General features: G+C 42.9%; 2 protein-coding genes across 11 annotated transcripts in view; both read left to right on the top strand.

Moving 5' to 3' along the window:
* Plin2 (perilipin 2) overlaps nt 1–7,269 on the top strand; it is a 56,115-nt gene extending 48,846 nt beyond the window's left edge. For all 8 annotated transcript variants that reach the window (XM_039109519.2, XM_063287370.1, XM_063287369.1 and 5 more), the window contains one exon: nt 6,733–7,269. In XM_039109519.2, coding sequence (XP_038965447.2) covers nt 6,733–6,810 — 78 coding nt within the window. In that variant the 3' untranslated portion in view covers nt 6,811–7,269. The remainder of the gene's footprint in view (nt 1–6,732) is intronic.
* Nucleotides 7,270–8,399: 1,130 nt separating this feature from the next.
* The window catches only part of Haus6 (family with sequence similarity 29, member A), a 38,978-nt gene continuing 32,163 nt past the window's right edge, over nt 8,400–15,214 (top strand). For 2 of the 3 annotated variants that reach the window (XM_056985532.2, XM_056985531.2), the window contains exons 1-2: nt 8,400–11,168; nt 14,486–14,581. In XM_056985532.2, the coding sequence (XP_056841512.1) occupies nt 11,041–11,168; nt 14,486–14,581 (224 nt within the window). In that variant the 5' untranslated portion in view covers nt 8,400–11,040. The remainder of the gene's footprint in view (nt 11,169–14,485; nt 14,582–15,214) is intronic. The other variant, NM_001401872.1, reaches the window with a different exon arrangement.

The following is a 15,214-nucleotide window of genomic DNA, read 5'->3' as shown; positions in this document are numbered from 1 at the left end:
ATACATACATATATGTTTGAGTTCCTGATAGGATAAGGCGTAAACTCTGCCCTTGTGTCAAAATAAAGAACAGAAACTTTGATGCCCTTAGAAAAAGATTGTCAGTGAATATTTGATGACGTTCCAGTATAGAATGCCATCTATTCCTCACCCTTAGTGGTTGAGGCTACTAATTATTTTTCTCCTCCTCCCTCCCCCTCCCCTCTCTGTGTAGCCCTGACGATCCTGGAACTCACTTTGTAGACCAGACTGACCTTAAACTCAGAGATCTGATTGCCTCCTAAATGCTGGGATCAAAGGCATGTGCCACCACCGCCTGTCAAGGCTACAAGGCTACTAATTCTTACATGGTCTTTCTTTCTTTTTTTTTTTTTTTCCTTTTTTCTTTTTTTTTTTCAGAGCTGGGAACGGAACTCAGGGCCTTGCGCTTGCTAGGCAAGCGCTCTACCACTGAGCTAAATCCCCAACCCCTCTTACATGGTCTTTATTACAAAACTAACTTGCTAAAGATGACACTTTAGCCTAGGAAGGTATAGGAATTCCAGAGCAACAAACTGAGCAAAGTGAAAGAAAATGCTGACTTAGGCATTTCCTGTAACTGTAAGGGGGAAGAGGTCTGACAGCTCCTAGAGGTCAAAGTGAGAAAGGTAATGGACTGTGTCAACTGACATTTACAGAAGGCTGGCAAGCTCACATGGCGTGTGTGTGTGTGTGTGTGTGTGTGTGTGTGTGTGTGTGTGTGTGTGTGCATCAATGATGAGGTTTCTGATAAATGTCGGTGAGGAAATGGCTACCATTTAAATTATGTTTTTGGTTTTTGTTTGCTGCATACGTAGGAGTCAAGTTGCCAAGTCATGTGGCAGATGTTTACCGACTGGAAAAAAGGCCAGATTTTTCCAGAGTGGCTACCCCATTCCACTCGCATTCCATTCAAATGTGAAAGCCCTGACTTCTCAGTACTTCCTCGATACTTATTAACAGACTTTCAATTCTAGCCAATTATAGAATTACAACATTATAGGAGTAGATATTGGGGCTAGGGAGATTGCTCAGAGGTTAAAAGCACTGGCCACTTTTTCAGAGGTCCTGAGTTCAATTCCCAGCAACCACATGGTGGCTCACAACCATCTGTAATGGGATCTGATGCCCTCTTCTGGTGTCTGAAGTCCCCCACAGTGTACTCATCTTTTTAAAATAAATAAATTAAAAAAAAAAAAAAGGTAAGAGAAGATACTGAGACCTGGGAGTGGAGCTCAGTTTGTGGAGTGCCTGTCAAGCATGCAGTCAAGCCCTGGGTTCCATCTGTATCACTACATAAAATCAGGCGTGGTGACTCAGACCTGTAATACTAGCCCTCAGGAGGTAGAGGCAAGAGGATCAAAAACTCAAGACCATCCGTGGGTACATACCAGGTCAAGTGCAGCCTAGGGCATGTGGGAGTATGTGAAAGAAGAAAGAAAGAAAAAGCAGACAGTGAGAAGTGTGGATCAAATACTTCTCTTTTCATTTTCAACTCTCCATAGAAGATGGGCATTGTGGTGCCTGCTTGTAGTCCTGATACTTGCAAGGTGGAGGCAGGGGCATCGGGATCTCAAGGCCAGCCTGGGCACCATGGGATCTTATCTAAAAACAAAACACAAAACTCTATTTAAACTAGAACCTGGGAAAAACTCAGCTGAGATAACTCCCTAGTGAACAATGGTCCGAGTGAGCTTTAGCATAGATAACAGTACCCCTCTGTCACTGGGCCTAGGACCACCTTGTCTGTCATTGTCCTCCCCTGTCCCCTCTGTGCCAGGAATTACCACTGGGGAGCTTGATAAGAAGATTCCTGGTCCCACACTTTTAAGTAGGTCTCGGTTTTCTTTTTGTTATTGTTGTCGTGGTTTGTTTTTTTGCTTTTTGTAGGTTTTTTGTTATTGTTTGTTTGTTTTGAGACAGAGTCTCTTTATGTAGGTCAGGCTATCCTGGAACTCTTTTTGTAGACAAGGCTGGTCTCAAACTCTTAGAGATCCATCTGCCTTCTGCCTCTCAAGTGCTGGAATGTTCTTTACTTTTAAAGAACATTCTTATGTGCTTCTAATACAGGTGATCCAATGACCATATTTTGAGGAACAAGGAAATAGAAAGTAAATGATTTTAATCTGAAACAGAACATAGAGTGATTTTATGTTATGTATATAGGTAACAGACAGTTATCTATAGTTCTTTTATAAAAAAAAACAAACAAACCAAGATCCTTAGTATAGGCTTTACAAAATATCTTATTTCTAGAGGTTCCTGGGCACAGGGCCTAGTGGTGCATGTTTCTCAATGCCAGCTACCCATAGTTCTGAGACAGGTCAAAACTGGCCTGGGTTACGAAGAGAGTTGAAGGCCAATATATTTGACATAGTGAGAAGTCTCCTCAAAAACAAAAAACAAACAAACAAAAAACCCAGAAAACTAAGAAGGCCTGTTGATACAGAGTAGCACGGGGAACCACAAGGGAGCTTTGCAGCTGGAGAGGCAGCTTTAGTGGTAATGTGTTTGTCTGGTATCTGCAAGATCATGGCTTCAGTGCCTTGCACAGGGAAGAATAGAGCAAAATAAAGTACTCAAATGGATAAGACACAGAGGAGTGGACATTGGTTAGGTGATTAACAGTAGATAACAATAATCACTGTAACCTGCACCCTATCCTAAGGATGCTAACTTCCTCAGACTTGTTAAGACAAGAGCAGACCACTGCATCGCTCTACAGAGCGTCCCACTTGGGGCGAGTGAGGGGGGCAGTTGGGTGTGTGCCAGCCCACTCAGCTGTTCCTCATTGTTCAGTATAGGCAAAGCGAATGAAGCTGGACTGGATGCCCCAGGTCCTCTGGGAGGCGAGCACACCCTCAGGCTCACAGTCGGCACTGTGCGCGCAGCTTTATCAGCAGTTTAAATCCCTACAGATAGCGTTTCCATTCCTCAGCTGCCTCTTGTATTATCCAGGACCCAGGGCCACTCACTGCTCATCCTTTATGAAAAGGAGAAAAAAGACTCCATATCCTTAAAATGTTTAGTGCCATCTTGTGGAAGTTTGCCATAATATGTGAATTCATGACATGTATCGTGTGAATGGTGCCCCCTAGAGGATTTCATGGTGAACAGCCTGAAAACCCCACGGTATCTCTGGCTCAGGATATTCTGGTTTTCATGAGAGAACGAATATCTGGCTTTCTGTCCTTGGGGAATGTCTATGGCTACGTCATTGGTGTCGCACTGTGCATGCCATACTGGCTCCACCCTCCTCCTTGATAGGCACCTTTTCAGCAAAAACACTTCTGACAGTCCTGCTTTAGCAGTACATGACTGCTTGTTCACGTTAGTAAGACAAGTATTTATTTTCTAATGCTGGGAAATGATTTGTGAAGCATTTCCCAAAGCCCTGAAAAGGTGGCAGGCAAGATCCCCAACCTCGAACTTAAACTCACCATAGATGATAGACTATGGCTACTTTTAGCCGCTCCTTCCCTCTCCCATTTCCTTCATAGCAACCAGGTTATCAGAGAGTTGGAGACAGCCTAATAGTGTAAAGGAACTTGCACACTGATCTGATTATGTGGAAGGCAAATTGTTCATATGGCATTCCTAAACGGTTCCAAGGGTGTGTGTGTGTGTGTGTGTGTGTGTGTGTGTGTGTGTGTTGGTGGAGGAGGTTATCTTGTTGGCTTTAGGGACTGGAACTCTGCAAGTGGGACCTCCAACACTTTCAGAGAATCTTCAGAGAGTTGGTGTGTAGGTCACTAGAGTTTATTGGTCCCCTTCCACAAGTGAGTGCACCCCGACTTCATTCTTCACCTGGTAAGTTGGATACTTCAGATGAAGAGTCAGGTTGAAAAGAACTAAGGAGCACAGTGGGGACTTGGTCCAATGCCTTACTGATGTCAAAGTGCAGATAGATATAGATATAAATATATAATAGAGATATAGAACTATAGAGATAGGTGGAAATATAGATTTATAGATATAGATACAGACATAGAGTTCCATTCTAGCACTCTAACTCTCTGGCAGGAGAAAACAGCAACTGGCTTTCTGGTTTGGTGACTAGAAAATTCCTCTGTTTATATCTTTTGTGCTATAGCTTCATGGTCTATTTTATATTTAGTAGAAATAAATATAGTGCGCCAGGCACCATGGCTCATGCCAAAGATTTCTAAGGCCGAGGCAGGAGGAACTGCCACAAGTTCAGGCATATTCTGGGCTATGGGGGGGGTCACAAAAATACATGTACACAAACATTATGTTATGATACAGATCTAGTAAGAGGGAACTATAATGAATGGGTATTGAAGGCACATGGTGTGGTAGATGTTAAATACACTCATTAACAAGGGCCCAGGGAAGAAGCTAACAAAGTATATCTTTTGACCTAAAACAGGCTAACATGATAGTTGGCTTTTCTGGCTTATTTTCCGAATCAATTTTCGTAACACTGCTGGGCTCTGTGGATCTCAGGTTGATAAAGTCTTTGCAAAGTGAACCCAGGAGCTGGGGTTCTTACTGTGCCAACAGGAAACTTAAGGAGTACATTAGTGAGAACGGATCTCTCAGCTCCTGAGTCCTTAGGGAGAAGTCCGGTGAAGGACACAGAGAGAAAAAGGCCTGGTGAATAAATGAAGACTTTCCTTGTTCCCATGCCTCTCATTTCCCCCTTATTGTTAGGGAATAAAATATAGCAAACACCAAGTTTACCATGCTGGGGATGGGGAGATGGCCGAGTTAGTAAAGTGCCTGCTGGATTTGGACCACTGGCACCCATATTTAAACCTGGAGCTGCGGTGTGGTCCCACTGTTGGTAGGGTGGGTAGAACTACAGAATAGGCCTGGGACTCATGGCTAGCCAACCTAGGGGAGTCATGATGTCTCAGCTCAGTGAGAGACTCTGCCTCAAAAATACAGTGAAGAGTGTTTGAGGAAGACACATTAAATCAACCTTTGGGCTTAAGCGTGGGCCCTTGTCTACCCATGCCCACATGCCACACAAACATTTTTATTTTGATCATTCTGAGGCAGGATTCTGTTAAAAGTATCTCTGTCGTGATTCAGTGTAACTCAAGCTGGTTAGCTTTTTAGTTTTTCAGATCTTGTCTGGTTTTAAACTTGCCCTGTAACTGAGACTGATCTTGATCTTCTAGCCCCATTTTTTTTCTCCATCTTTATGAAATTGGGTATTTCTTATTTACATTTCAATTGTTATTACCTTTCCAGGTTTCCAGGCCAACATCCCCTTAACCCCTACCCCTCCCCTTCTATTTGGGTGTTCCCCTCCCCATCCTCCCCCCATTACCGCCCTCCCCCTCAACAATCACGTTCACTGGGGGTTCAGTCTTGGCAGGACCAAGGGCTTCCCTTTCCACTGGTGCTCTTACTAGGCTATTCATTGCTACCTATGCAGTTGGAGCCCAGGGTCAGTCCATGTATAGTCTTTAGGTAGTGGCTTAGTCCCTGGAAGCTCTGGTTGAGTGGCATTGTTGTACATGTGGGGTCTCGAGCTCCTTCAAGCTCTTCCAGTCCTTTCTCTGAATCCTTCAATGGGGGTCCCGTTCTCAGTTCAGTGGTTTGCTGCTGGCATTCGCCTATGTATTTGCTGTATTCTGGCTGTGATTCTCAGGAAAGATCTACATCTGGTTCCTGTCAGCCTGCACTTCTTTGCTTCATCCATCTTATCTAGTTTGGTGGCTGTATATGTATGGGCCACATGTGGCTAGTCCCACTTTCTACATGCTGAGATTACAGATGTCAGCCACATGTCTGGCTCATTTAAGCCATGATTTTGATATGTAACTCAGTAATATTAAATATGGTCACAATGTAGTCCAACTATCACCATCATTCACTACAGAGACTTTTCTCGTTCATGTAAAATATCTTGTCCATTTATGCTACAGGTTAAATCATTAACTCCTTAGTCCATTTCCTCATTTCTGCCTCCCTCCCCCCCTTTTTAAGAGGTTTTTGTTGTTGTTGTTAGTTGTTTTGGCTATTAGGACATTAGCTTTCCTATTATTATTATTATCATCATCATTATTTCTGTAATAGTCCAGTCTACACTATAGCTCCTTTTTAACCTTCCTGTGTGCTGGAGGTGAAACCCAGGGCCTGTGAGCTTGCTCAGCACAAGCCTTACCAGTGATCTACACCTCTGGCCCCTTTCGATGACTGTTTCAAAGTTTCATTTGAGGAAAGTTCTCTCTGTGTAGCCCAATCTGGCTTTAAGCTTACCATTGTCTTGGCCTCTGCCTCCTGAGTGCTGTATATCAAAACTAGAAAACAATCTGCTATTTCAGTTCCTAGGCAAGTCCTACAAAAGGTAAACTATTGTTATTTAAAAAAAAGGATAGTAACTCGAATTGCTCTATTTTGTTTTATATTTTTTGAGAGTGTCTCACTACATAGGCTGGCTGGCCTGAACTTGCAGAGGTCTGTCTGCTTCCGAATCTGGAGTGCTGGGATGACAGATGAGCGCCTGGCACAGCAGGGAAACCTTTTATAGAGTCTGCTCCAGCGGCCATGAACCAGTAAAGGAGAGTTTCAGGCTGCTATGGCAGCACCTGTCTGTATTCAAAGCACTCCAAGGGTGGAGGCACGAGGAGCTGCTTTGGATCCAAAAGTTCACTTACTTGCTAACTGCCTGTTCTTTTGACCTTAGTCATCACCAGGAAGAGACTGCTTGTTCTAACATCTGAGGTTCTTCTTTTACAGATGCTTGATTTCTCTGCTTTTGACTCGACATCTGACACTGATGAAGTTCCTGATATTATTCCTTTGGAAGAAGACTGAACCCAATGATCACACACAGCTTTGTCCTCTTAAGGCAAAAGACTACCCAACCAACACAAGGAAAGACTTTATTTTATTCAACACATAATACGTATCTTTTTTTTTAAATATTTGCATCTGTTTTATTCCTGTGGCTTTATTAATCTACTCCTTTTTGGCTGCTTGATCTTAGTTGTAAATGACGTGAACATTTGTAAGAGAACTTGTTCTGCGTCATGTATCATTTTATACAATTCTTTAATGTTTAACTGCTGAAATCCCTTTGTAATAATATTTAGCTGTAGGCCAGTGAGATGGCTTAATGGGTAAAGGTGCCAAGCCTGACGATCTGAGTTTGACTCTTTAGGACCCATGTGATGAAGTGACTTTCTCAAACTGTTCTCTCTCTACACACACACACACACACACACACACACACACAAACGTGTAATAAAAATACAAAAATTGGGTAGCATAAAATTTGACCAGAAAGTCTTTTTTTTAAAAAACTGAACATCATTTGCTATTTTCTGTTGTTTTGTTTTTTTGTTTTTTTGAAAGCTATATTTACTTATTTTATGTATGTGAGTACACTGTTGCTGTCTTCAGACACACCAGAAGATGGCATTGAATCCCATTACAGATGGTTGTGAGCCACCATGTGGTTGCTCAGAATTGAACTCAGGACCTCTGGAAGAGCAGTCAGAGATGGATCGCTGAGCCATCTCTCCAGCCCTATTTTCTGTTTCTTAGGACATTCTTTTGTTTTCCTTTTTTGATTTTTGAAACAGGGCTTCCCTATGTAGCACTGGGTGTCCTGGAACTCACTACTTAGATCAGGCTAGCCTCACACTCAGAGGTTCTCCTGCCTCTGCCTCCTGAGTGCTGGGATTATAGTCATGCACCACCACATCTAGCATGAAATGGTTAAAAGTATGACTCTATGGCCTTCTAAGTCACATGGCTTGGGGGATATAATTTACAAAAAGGTTTAAAGATCATGAGAAGTTTAAAAATTAAGTAAAAAACATTAGAGCTGCTTTACTTCTTTTTTCTTATCTTGAAAAATTTCCAGCTGGGCCTGGTGTTGCATGTCTTCAGTCCCAGAACTCTGAAGGTTTTGGGGGGTAGAAGGCAGGAGGGTCAGAGTCCAAGGCCAGCCTCTGCTACATAGTGAATGTGGGACCATCCTATGCTACAGGAGTCCCTGTCTCAAGAAAGATAACAAAATTATTGCACATGAAATTGTAAAGTGGTTTTTTTTTTTTGAAGGGCATTGTTTAGGTTTGAGGGCAGCAAAAGAATGCTAATGTAGTTAAATTCAAGGCCACAGTCGAGTTCTACATGGCTAGGGATCCATAATGAGATGGTATCTCAACAAACCCAAAACCCTTCATCTGAGTTGTCTTCATGAAAGCAAGCACTACCTTTGCAGGCAATTTGGGTTCTATCAGTTGCGTTGAAACTTGACTCACTCATTAGGAAACACAAAGTAGACCCCAAAGTAGATCTTGGGAAGGGTTCTTTCCCCTCCCCAAGTCCTCTTAAAATTTTATAAATCTTATCTTGCCTCAGTGCTGGATTTACTATAAAGTTTAAGAAAACTGAATATAGGGGTTGGGGATTTAGCTCAGTGGTAAGAGTGCTTGCCTAGCAAGCGCAAGGCCCTGGGTTTGGTCCCCAGCTCCGAAAAAAAGAAAAAAGAAAAAAGAAGAAGAAAAAAAAAAGAAAACTGAATATAGCTGGACTTAGAATGCCAGTGGATGGAATAAAGACACGGAGACTTGTTATTTATGAAAACATAGGTTCTATGGCTGGCAGATTCTCAGCTACTCCAACCTGCCAAATCCTGGCCTCTGTCCCTCCACATGGCCCATTACCTGTCTTTCCCATTCATTCCCAGCAACTGTTCCTTCTCATGTCATGCTGGTGAATCCCCCATGTCTGGTTCCTCTCCCAGAAACCCTCTTCTCCTAGGAAGTCCTGCCTTTCCTCCCCTGGCAGCAATTGGCCACCCTATCTTTATAAAATCAGTTAGTAAGTGAGGAAGGCATATGTTTACAAAATACTGGGACAGTTGATAATCCATAAGAATAACAAAACCAAGGGCTGGAGAGATGGCTCAGCGGTTAAGAGCACCCGACTGCTCTTCCAGAGGTCATGAGTTCAATTCCCAGCAACCACATGGTGGCTCACAACCATCTGTAAAGAGATCTGATGCCCTCTTCTGGTGTGTCTGAAGACAGCTACAGTGTACTTATATATAATAAATAAATAAATCTTAAAAAAAAAAAGAATAACAAAACCAAAATGTGGACAGTACTCGGCTATCTGCTGGTACAGCATCAATATCTGAATGTACAATGACCACCTTCACACGCTACACAAAAAGATTATCTCAAAAACCGAATTTGTGAGACGCCTAGTGGCACAAAACACCGCTGGTCACAGAACAGTATCAAGTATAAATTAGCTAAAAATATTCTATAAACTAAAATACAGGTCTATATTTTAGTAAGTATGAATGTCATTTTTGCCCAGGTTGTGGTCACAAAGTATTTCTCACTAAAAGAAAGCAGGGCTTCTGGAAGAAATGGCTGACTCCAGGCCTGAGGCAGGAACTGCCCAAAATGAGCCTTCAATTTCTTGGAAATTTGAGAAAGTTCTCATTGTCCAAATAAAGGATAATTTGAATCACTATATGGATAACAAATCAAGCAAATTGAATCCTGTACATCTGTGTAATTCCACGAATTCATGTATGAATATATGAGATGTGGAGGGATTGTGCATCGAAGTTAGGTTGAGATTATGGAAATACTACAGCAAAAATGACAACATAAAGGGTTACATACCATAAACAGAACGGAAGACAGACTTAGACAAGGTCAGTTAACTGAGAGGCTGGGATATTTAATCACCTATGTGGATAATGCAAAACCTCCTGTGAGCAACGTCAGATCTCAGAATGAACTCTGGTGCGCTGGAAATCTCAGATGACCTCCTCGAAAACTACAGGAGCTGGTGCTTTTACTAAGTCAGGAGGTAATAATTGTTTGATATGGTAATGTGAAATATGATATTCCCACCTTGAAAGACTTGTTATAGAGGGGATGATGGAGAAAGAATAGCCAGGGTGCTGGAAGAGGAAGCTGTATGCTTAGCAAGAGACAGACTTCTGGTACAGCAAGTTGAAGTCTGGCTGGTGGTGCCTCCCACCAATCCCAGCATTTGGAAGATGGAGAGCCTTCCAGAATTAGGAATTCAGGGTCACCCTCCTTTGGAAAGGGAGTTGAAGGCCAGATGAGGCTAAAAGAAATCTTCTCTTGACTCCCAACCTCTACGACCAAAGAAACATTTGATTATATAAATTTTGCCAAGCACTCGGGATGAGGTGATCAATGAGCAACTCCACCTGACCCAGTGGCTCTTGTCCATTAATTCTCATAGTAGGAAGACAGGTACAGACTTCGATGCCAGCCTGGGACACATACAGAGTCCCAGCTCAGTTAGAGCTACATAGCAAGACCGTCTTTTTTGTTTTGTTTTGTGTTTTTCCAGACAGGGTTTCTTTGTATAGCTCTGACTGTCCCGGAACTCACTCAGTAGTGTTCTCGAACTAACAAGTTCTCCGCTTCTCGAATGCTGGTATTAAAAAAAAAAAAAGTACACCGCCGCCTCCACCAGACAAGACCCTGGCTTAAAACAAAGGAAAAGATAATTTGTTCAGGGTCATACACTTGCATTACTCACTACAAAGGGTTACAGTGTAGCTTTTTCCGAACAGCAATCACATACTGAGCAAGAGAAACCGAAAACTCAAAGAACCCGGAACTTAGGCCCGGAGGGCTCTAGAAAACACCTGGTTACCCGCCCTTGGAGCAAGTTGCTGGTCACGCAAGGTTTTGTGGGTCTTGTAGTTTCTCTGAGGGAGTTGGCGCATTGCACGGTGGGAGCTAGAGCTTCCTCGGAAGACCAGTCCCGGAAGTCAGGCGGCGCCGGCGCCGGCGCACTGTGTCCTTGCGCAAGCGCGGGAGTCTTGGTTTGCGTGTATCGCTGCAGTCACTGCCCTGGTTTTCTGGGCGCGTTCGGCCTTTTGTGGTGTGATGGCTCTTGGAGAGGAGGCAGCAGGCGGCCGCAGCAGAGGGGTTGCCGTCACCTCGGGATGCCTGTAGGAGGAGGGGTCCAAGGGTCCTCACGGTTTCGGTGCCTTCGTTTTCCTCCGTCAGAGTCGCCGTGCCTTTGGAAAGCATGAGCTCCGCCCGGGACTCCGCTTTCGAGAAGCAGCATCTCTGGATGTACCTGCAGGCGCTGGGTTTGGATCCGAGTTCCGGCGTCAGGGTCGGCGGGAAGATGGTATCCTACGCGCACCTTGGAGAGTAAGGAGACCCGGGCGGTGGCGCGGTCCCCGGTGGAGGCAAAACTCAGAGGCCGCCAGCCCATGGCGGGGGACTGACTGTTCGTCACCAGTGTAGGGAGGAGTGCCCTGCAGTTGAGACAAAACGGCGGGCCCTCTTAACCCTCCCTGCCTTTGTGGTCTGTAGTTGGTGGGAGGCGTCGGGGAACTGTATATGCAAACGTCTTATAAGCAGTTGACTGTGGGTTTAAACTTGGAATCCGAACTAAAGCATGTTACAGCTGGCCAAAACAATGAATGAAAAATCAAAAGCCGATACCCTTTCTTTTGCCACTTAAATTATTATGGTTGTGATCACAAAATGAAGTACCTTGTTTATACTCATGTACTTTAGACCCGAACTTCCGATTTCAAGCACCCTTTTCTCCTTATAATTTAATTAAAAGAGTGATTCCATTATTATATCATCCCCATCATTATTATCATCATCACTTATTATTTTGGTATTTTGAGACAAAAACAAACCAAAAACCAAAAACAAAACCCAAACACCCTCTCTCTGTGTAGCCCTGGGTGTCCTGGAACTCGCTCTATAGACTCCGCCTGCCTCTGCGTTCGGAGTTCTGGGATTAAAGGCATGTGCCACCACGGTCTGGCTCCTCTGCATAGGTGTTTTGCTTGCTTGTATGTCTGTGCAAGGTTGTCAGATCTCCTGGGACTGGAGTTTCAGTTTAGAACTGCCATGTGGATTCTGGAAATTGAACCCGTGTCTTTTGGAGGAGCAATCAATGCTCTTAACCTCTAGAGACATCTCTCCAGTCTCTGAATTTTGTGTTTGATTTTTTTGTTTGTTTATTTTTTCAAGACAAGGCTTCTCTGTGTAACAACCCTGGCTGTCCTGGAGCTCTTTTTTTTTAGAGCAGCTAGCCTTGAACTCAGATGTCAGCCTGCCTCTGCCTCTTATGTGCCGGGATTAAAATGTACCATCATACCTGGTTAAATGACTTTTGTTTTTTTGATGCTTTAGACGTTTTTATGCAACCTCAGTTAAATATACATACATACATACGTACATATATATGTGTATATATAGTATACAATCATTCACTTGTAATAGTTTATATATGTTATTTTAAAGTAATTCCATGACATACAGTTAATTTTACTATTAAGGATGAAAGTAAATTTGCATACTAAAGAATCTTTGAGATGAAAGATCATAGAGCTTGGCCTCCAGATCTGCTTGCCTCTGCTTAAGTGCTGATTTTGTGTTAACTTTTGGTTGATGCATTTCCAGAAACTTTTGCTGCTGTTACATCTTTCAAGACCCTCCCTCACACATTCAGTTATGCTACCAGAAGAGGGTGTTGGAATTTCCAGAAACAGGGCTGGAGACAGTTTATGTTCCTCACCAAGGACAAGAATAATCTGAGGATACATCTGTCATCTGTTGCCTCCATCTATTTAATCGTTTTCTTTTTCTCTTCAACTTTTGTTTTTTCAAGACAGGGTCTCACTATTTAGCTCTCTGGCTATCCTGGAACTTACCATGTAGACCAGGCTGTCCTTAGATTCACAAGAGATCCATTTGCCTCTGTTTCCTAGGTACTGGGACTAAAGGCATGAGACACTATGCTCAGCTTGGCTTGTTTCTTGAGATAGATCTTTTTTTTTTTTTTGGTTCTTTTTTTTCGGAGCTGGGGACCGAACCCAGGGCCTTGCGCTTCCTAGGTAAGCGCTCTACCACTGAGCTAAATCCCCAGGCCCCTAGATAGATCTTACTCCACCCAGCTGGCCTTGTACTTGTGATGATCCTTTTGCCTTGACTTGTGGAGTGCTAGGATTGCAGGAGTGTGCCATTATGCCTGACTGTTGCCAATATAATTTCAGTTCTAGTGACTGTGTTAATGCACCTAGGCATCTATTTTTCCCTCCCTTCCCCCTCCCTCCTTTTTCTTCCTTCCTTTTACTCCTAAGCCTCCTGTCTCTACCTCCAACTGTCAGGTGGGGTTTCATTTACTGTCTGTGTGCATGTCAAGTGTGTGAACATCAAAGGACAATGTTATGTTAGATGATTTACCAGAGTTTGGAATAGAACTCAGATCTCCCGGCTTGCAATTCTGGGAAGCAAGTTCCTTTACTAAGGTGTCTCATCTATTTCTTGATTTCTCAGTCTCTCTCTCTATATGTAGATATAGATATAAATATAGATAGATATATAGATATATATTTGTGTGGAGTCAACACTTTCCTGCCACCATGTGGGTGTCCCAGGAATGGAATGGATCTCAGGTAGTAAGGCTTAGTGGTAAGCACCTTTACCTGCTGAACCACCTAGAACAGACATCTAAATAAAGCACTGCATATGCTAATAGTAGTAACTACTAAACAGTTACCAATCAAACTTAATTATAACCTCGAGGGCGAATATCATGTTATGTTTACTTAAAGACAACAAATTCTGTTCACCTCTGTGGCAAACTTTTTGTAATTCTCTGAGTTTATAGTTTATATGAGCATATATTAACTTCTGTTCTTATAAACTGTCTCAGCCCAAGGATTTGTCTCAAAGACTGTATTTGGAAAGTCTCATTAGTTTTGTTAGGGCGTGGACTAGAGGGAAAGGAGAGCTGCATAGTTATCCACACCTGTACATTGGCAGCCGGAAGGAAAAGAGGTGGAGGTGGTGTATGTGTCCACTCAACACCTGTTGAATGCTCGTCCAACTAGGATATTTTTGGGAGGAGACAGTTTTTCTAGCTTCTAGCTTAAAGTTTGTGTATATAGTGAGGACAAGCAAATTATTAAAATGCATCTTAAGAAAATAGTATAGTACTTAAGGAAGAAGGTGGGATAGATTGCTATCTGTAAAAGGTCTAAAATAGTTACCCAACAAGTATCAAGTTCTCAAAAAATTTTAGCTTTTGTTGCTATCTACTACTTAGTAAATCCCGTCAGAGGGTCTCTTCTCTGCTAGGTAATTAGGCTTCTGTCCCTTTCTGTTTGGTGTCATAGCAATAAAGCAAAGGCTAGTTGTTCATTTGGATCTCTGTTTTCACAATCAGAAAATAAAAGTTTGTCTGCTTGTCTCGTTTTTCTCCATTTATTTACTTACTTTACATCTCCGTTGCTGCCCTCCCCCCATGCTTGTCAATTGTGTATAAAATGTACCTGAATGAGAAAAGTTAACTTGCCTTGACCTCTTGAGAATGAGGAATAGCATGTGAGTGAATACATAAGCAGTTATGATGAACCTCTTTAGTGCAGAATCTAGACAGCTTTGGATGCCAGATCGCTTTATTAATCATTTGTCTTTGCCTTTTCACTTTAAACCATTAGGGACATGTTTGACAAACTGAACCGCGATGCCTTTCATATAGTTTCCTATTTTTTGTTTAAAACACTGGATGAGTCTCTTGCCAAAGAAGTTTTCAGGTAAGAAAAAAATTATTTCATTTTCTTCTTTTACTCATGCTCAGATTTGAAAATGACCCTCCCTCCCTCCCTCCCTCCCTCCCTCCCTCCCTCCCTCCCTCCCTCCCTCTCTCCCTTCCTTTCCTCCCTCCCTTCCTTCCTTCCTTCCTTCCTTCCTTCCTTTCCTCCCTCCCTCCCTTCTTCCCTCCCTCCATCCTTCCTCCCTCCCTCCCTCCCTCCCTCCCTCCCTTCCTCCCTTCATTCCTTCCTTCGGTTTTTCAAGACAGTGTTTCTCTGTGTAGCACTGTCTGTCCTGAACTCACTCTGTAGGTTAGGCTGGCTTTGAACTCAGAGATCCACATTCTCCTGCCTCCGAGTGTTGGGATTAAAGGTGCGTACCACAGCCAGCTGGTCAGTAACTTGTTTAGAGTGGATGTATCCTTAGAAGTGGAAGTGCTTAAGCCTTATATAGCTAGGTGAGGGCTTGGGGGTGTGTGTTTGTGTGCTTATTTTAAAAAGTTGTATGTTTAATAAATATTGTAGATTTTGTTCTTTACACTTTGACCTGCTATTCTTTATGGTCTTTTGATGGGAGGATTGAGACAGGGTCTTACTATGTTTGGCTAGCCTGGAGCTCAGTATGTATAATATGTA

Source organism: Rattus norvegicus, chromosome 5 (genome assembly GCF_036323735.1).
Source record: "Rattus norvegicus strain BN/NHsdMcwi chromosome 5, GRCr8, whole genome shotgun sequence".
NCBI lineage: Eukaryota > Metazoa > Chordata > Mammalia > Rodentia > Muridae > Rattus > Rattus norvegicus.
This window is presented reverse-complemented; position numbering and strand designations above follow the sequence as displayed.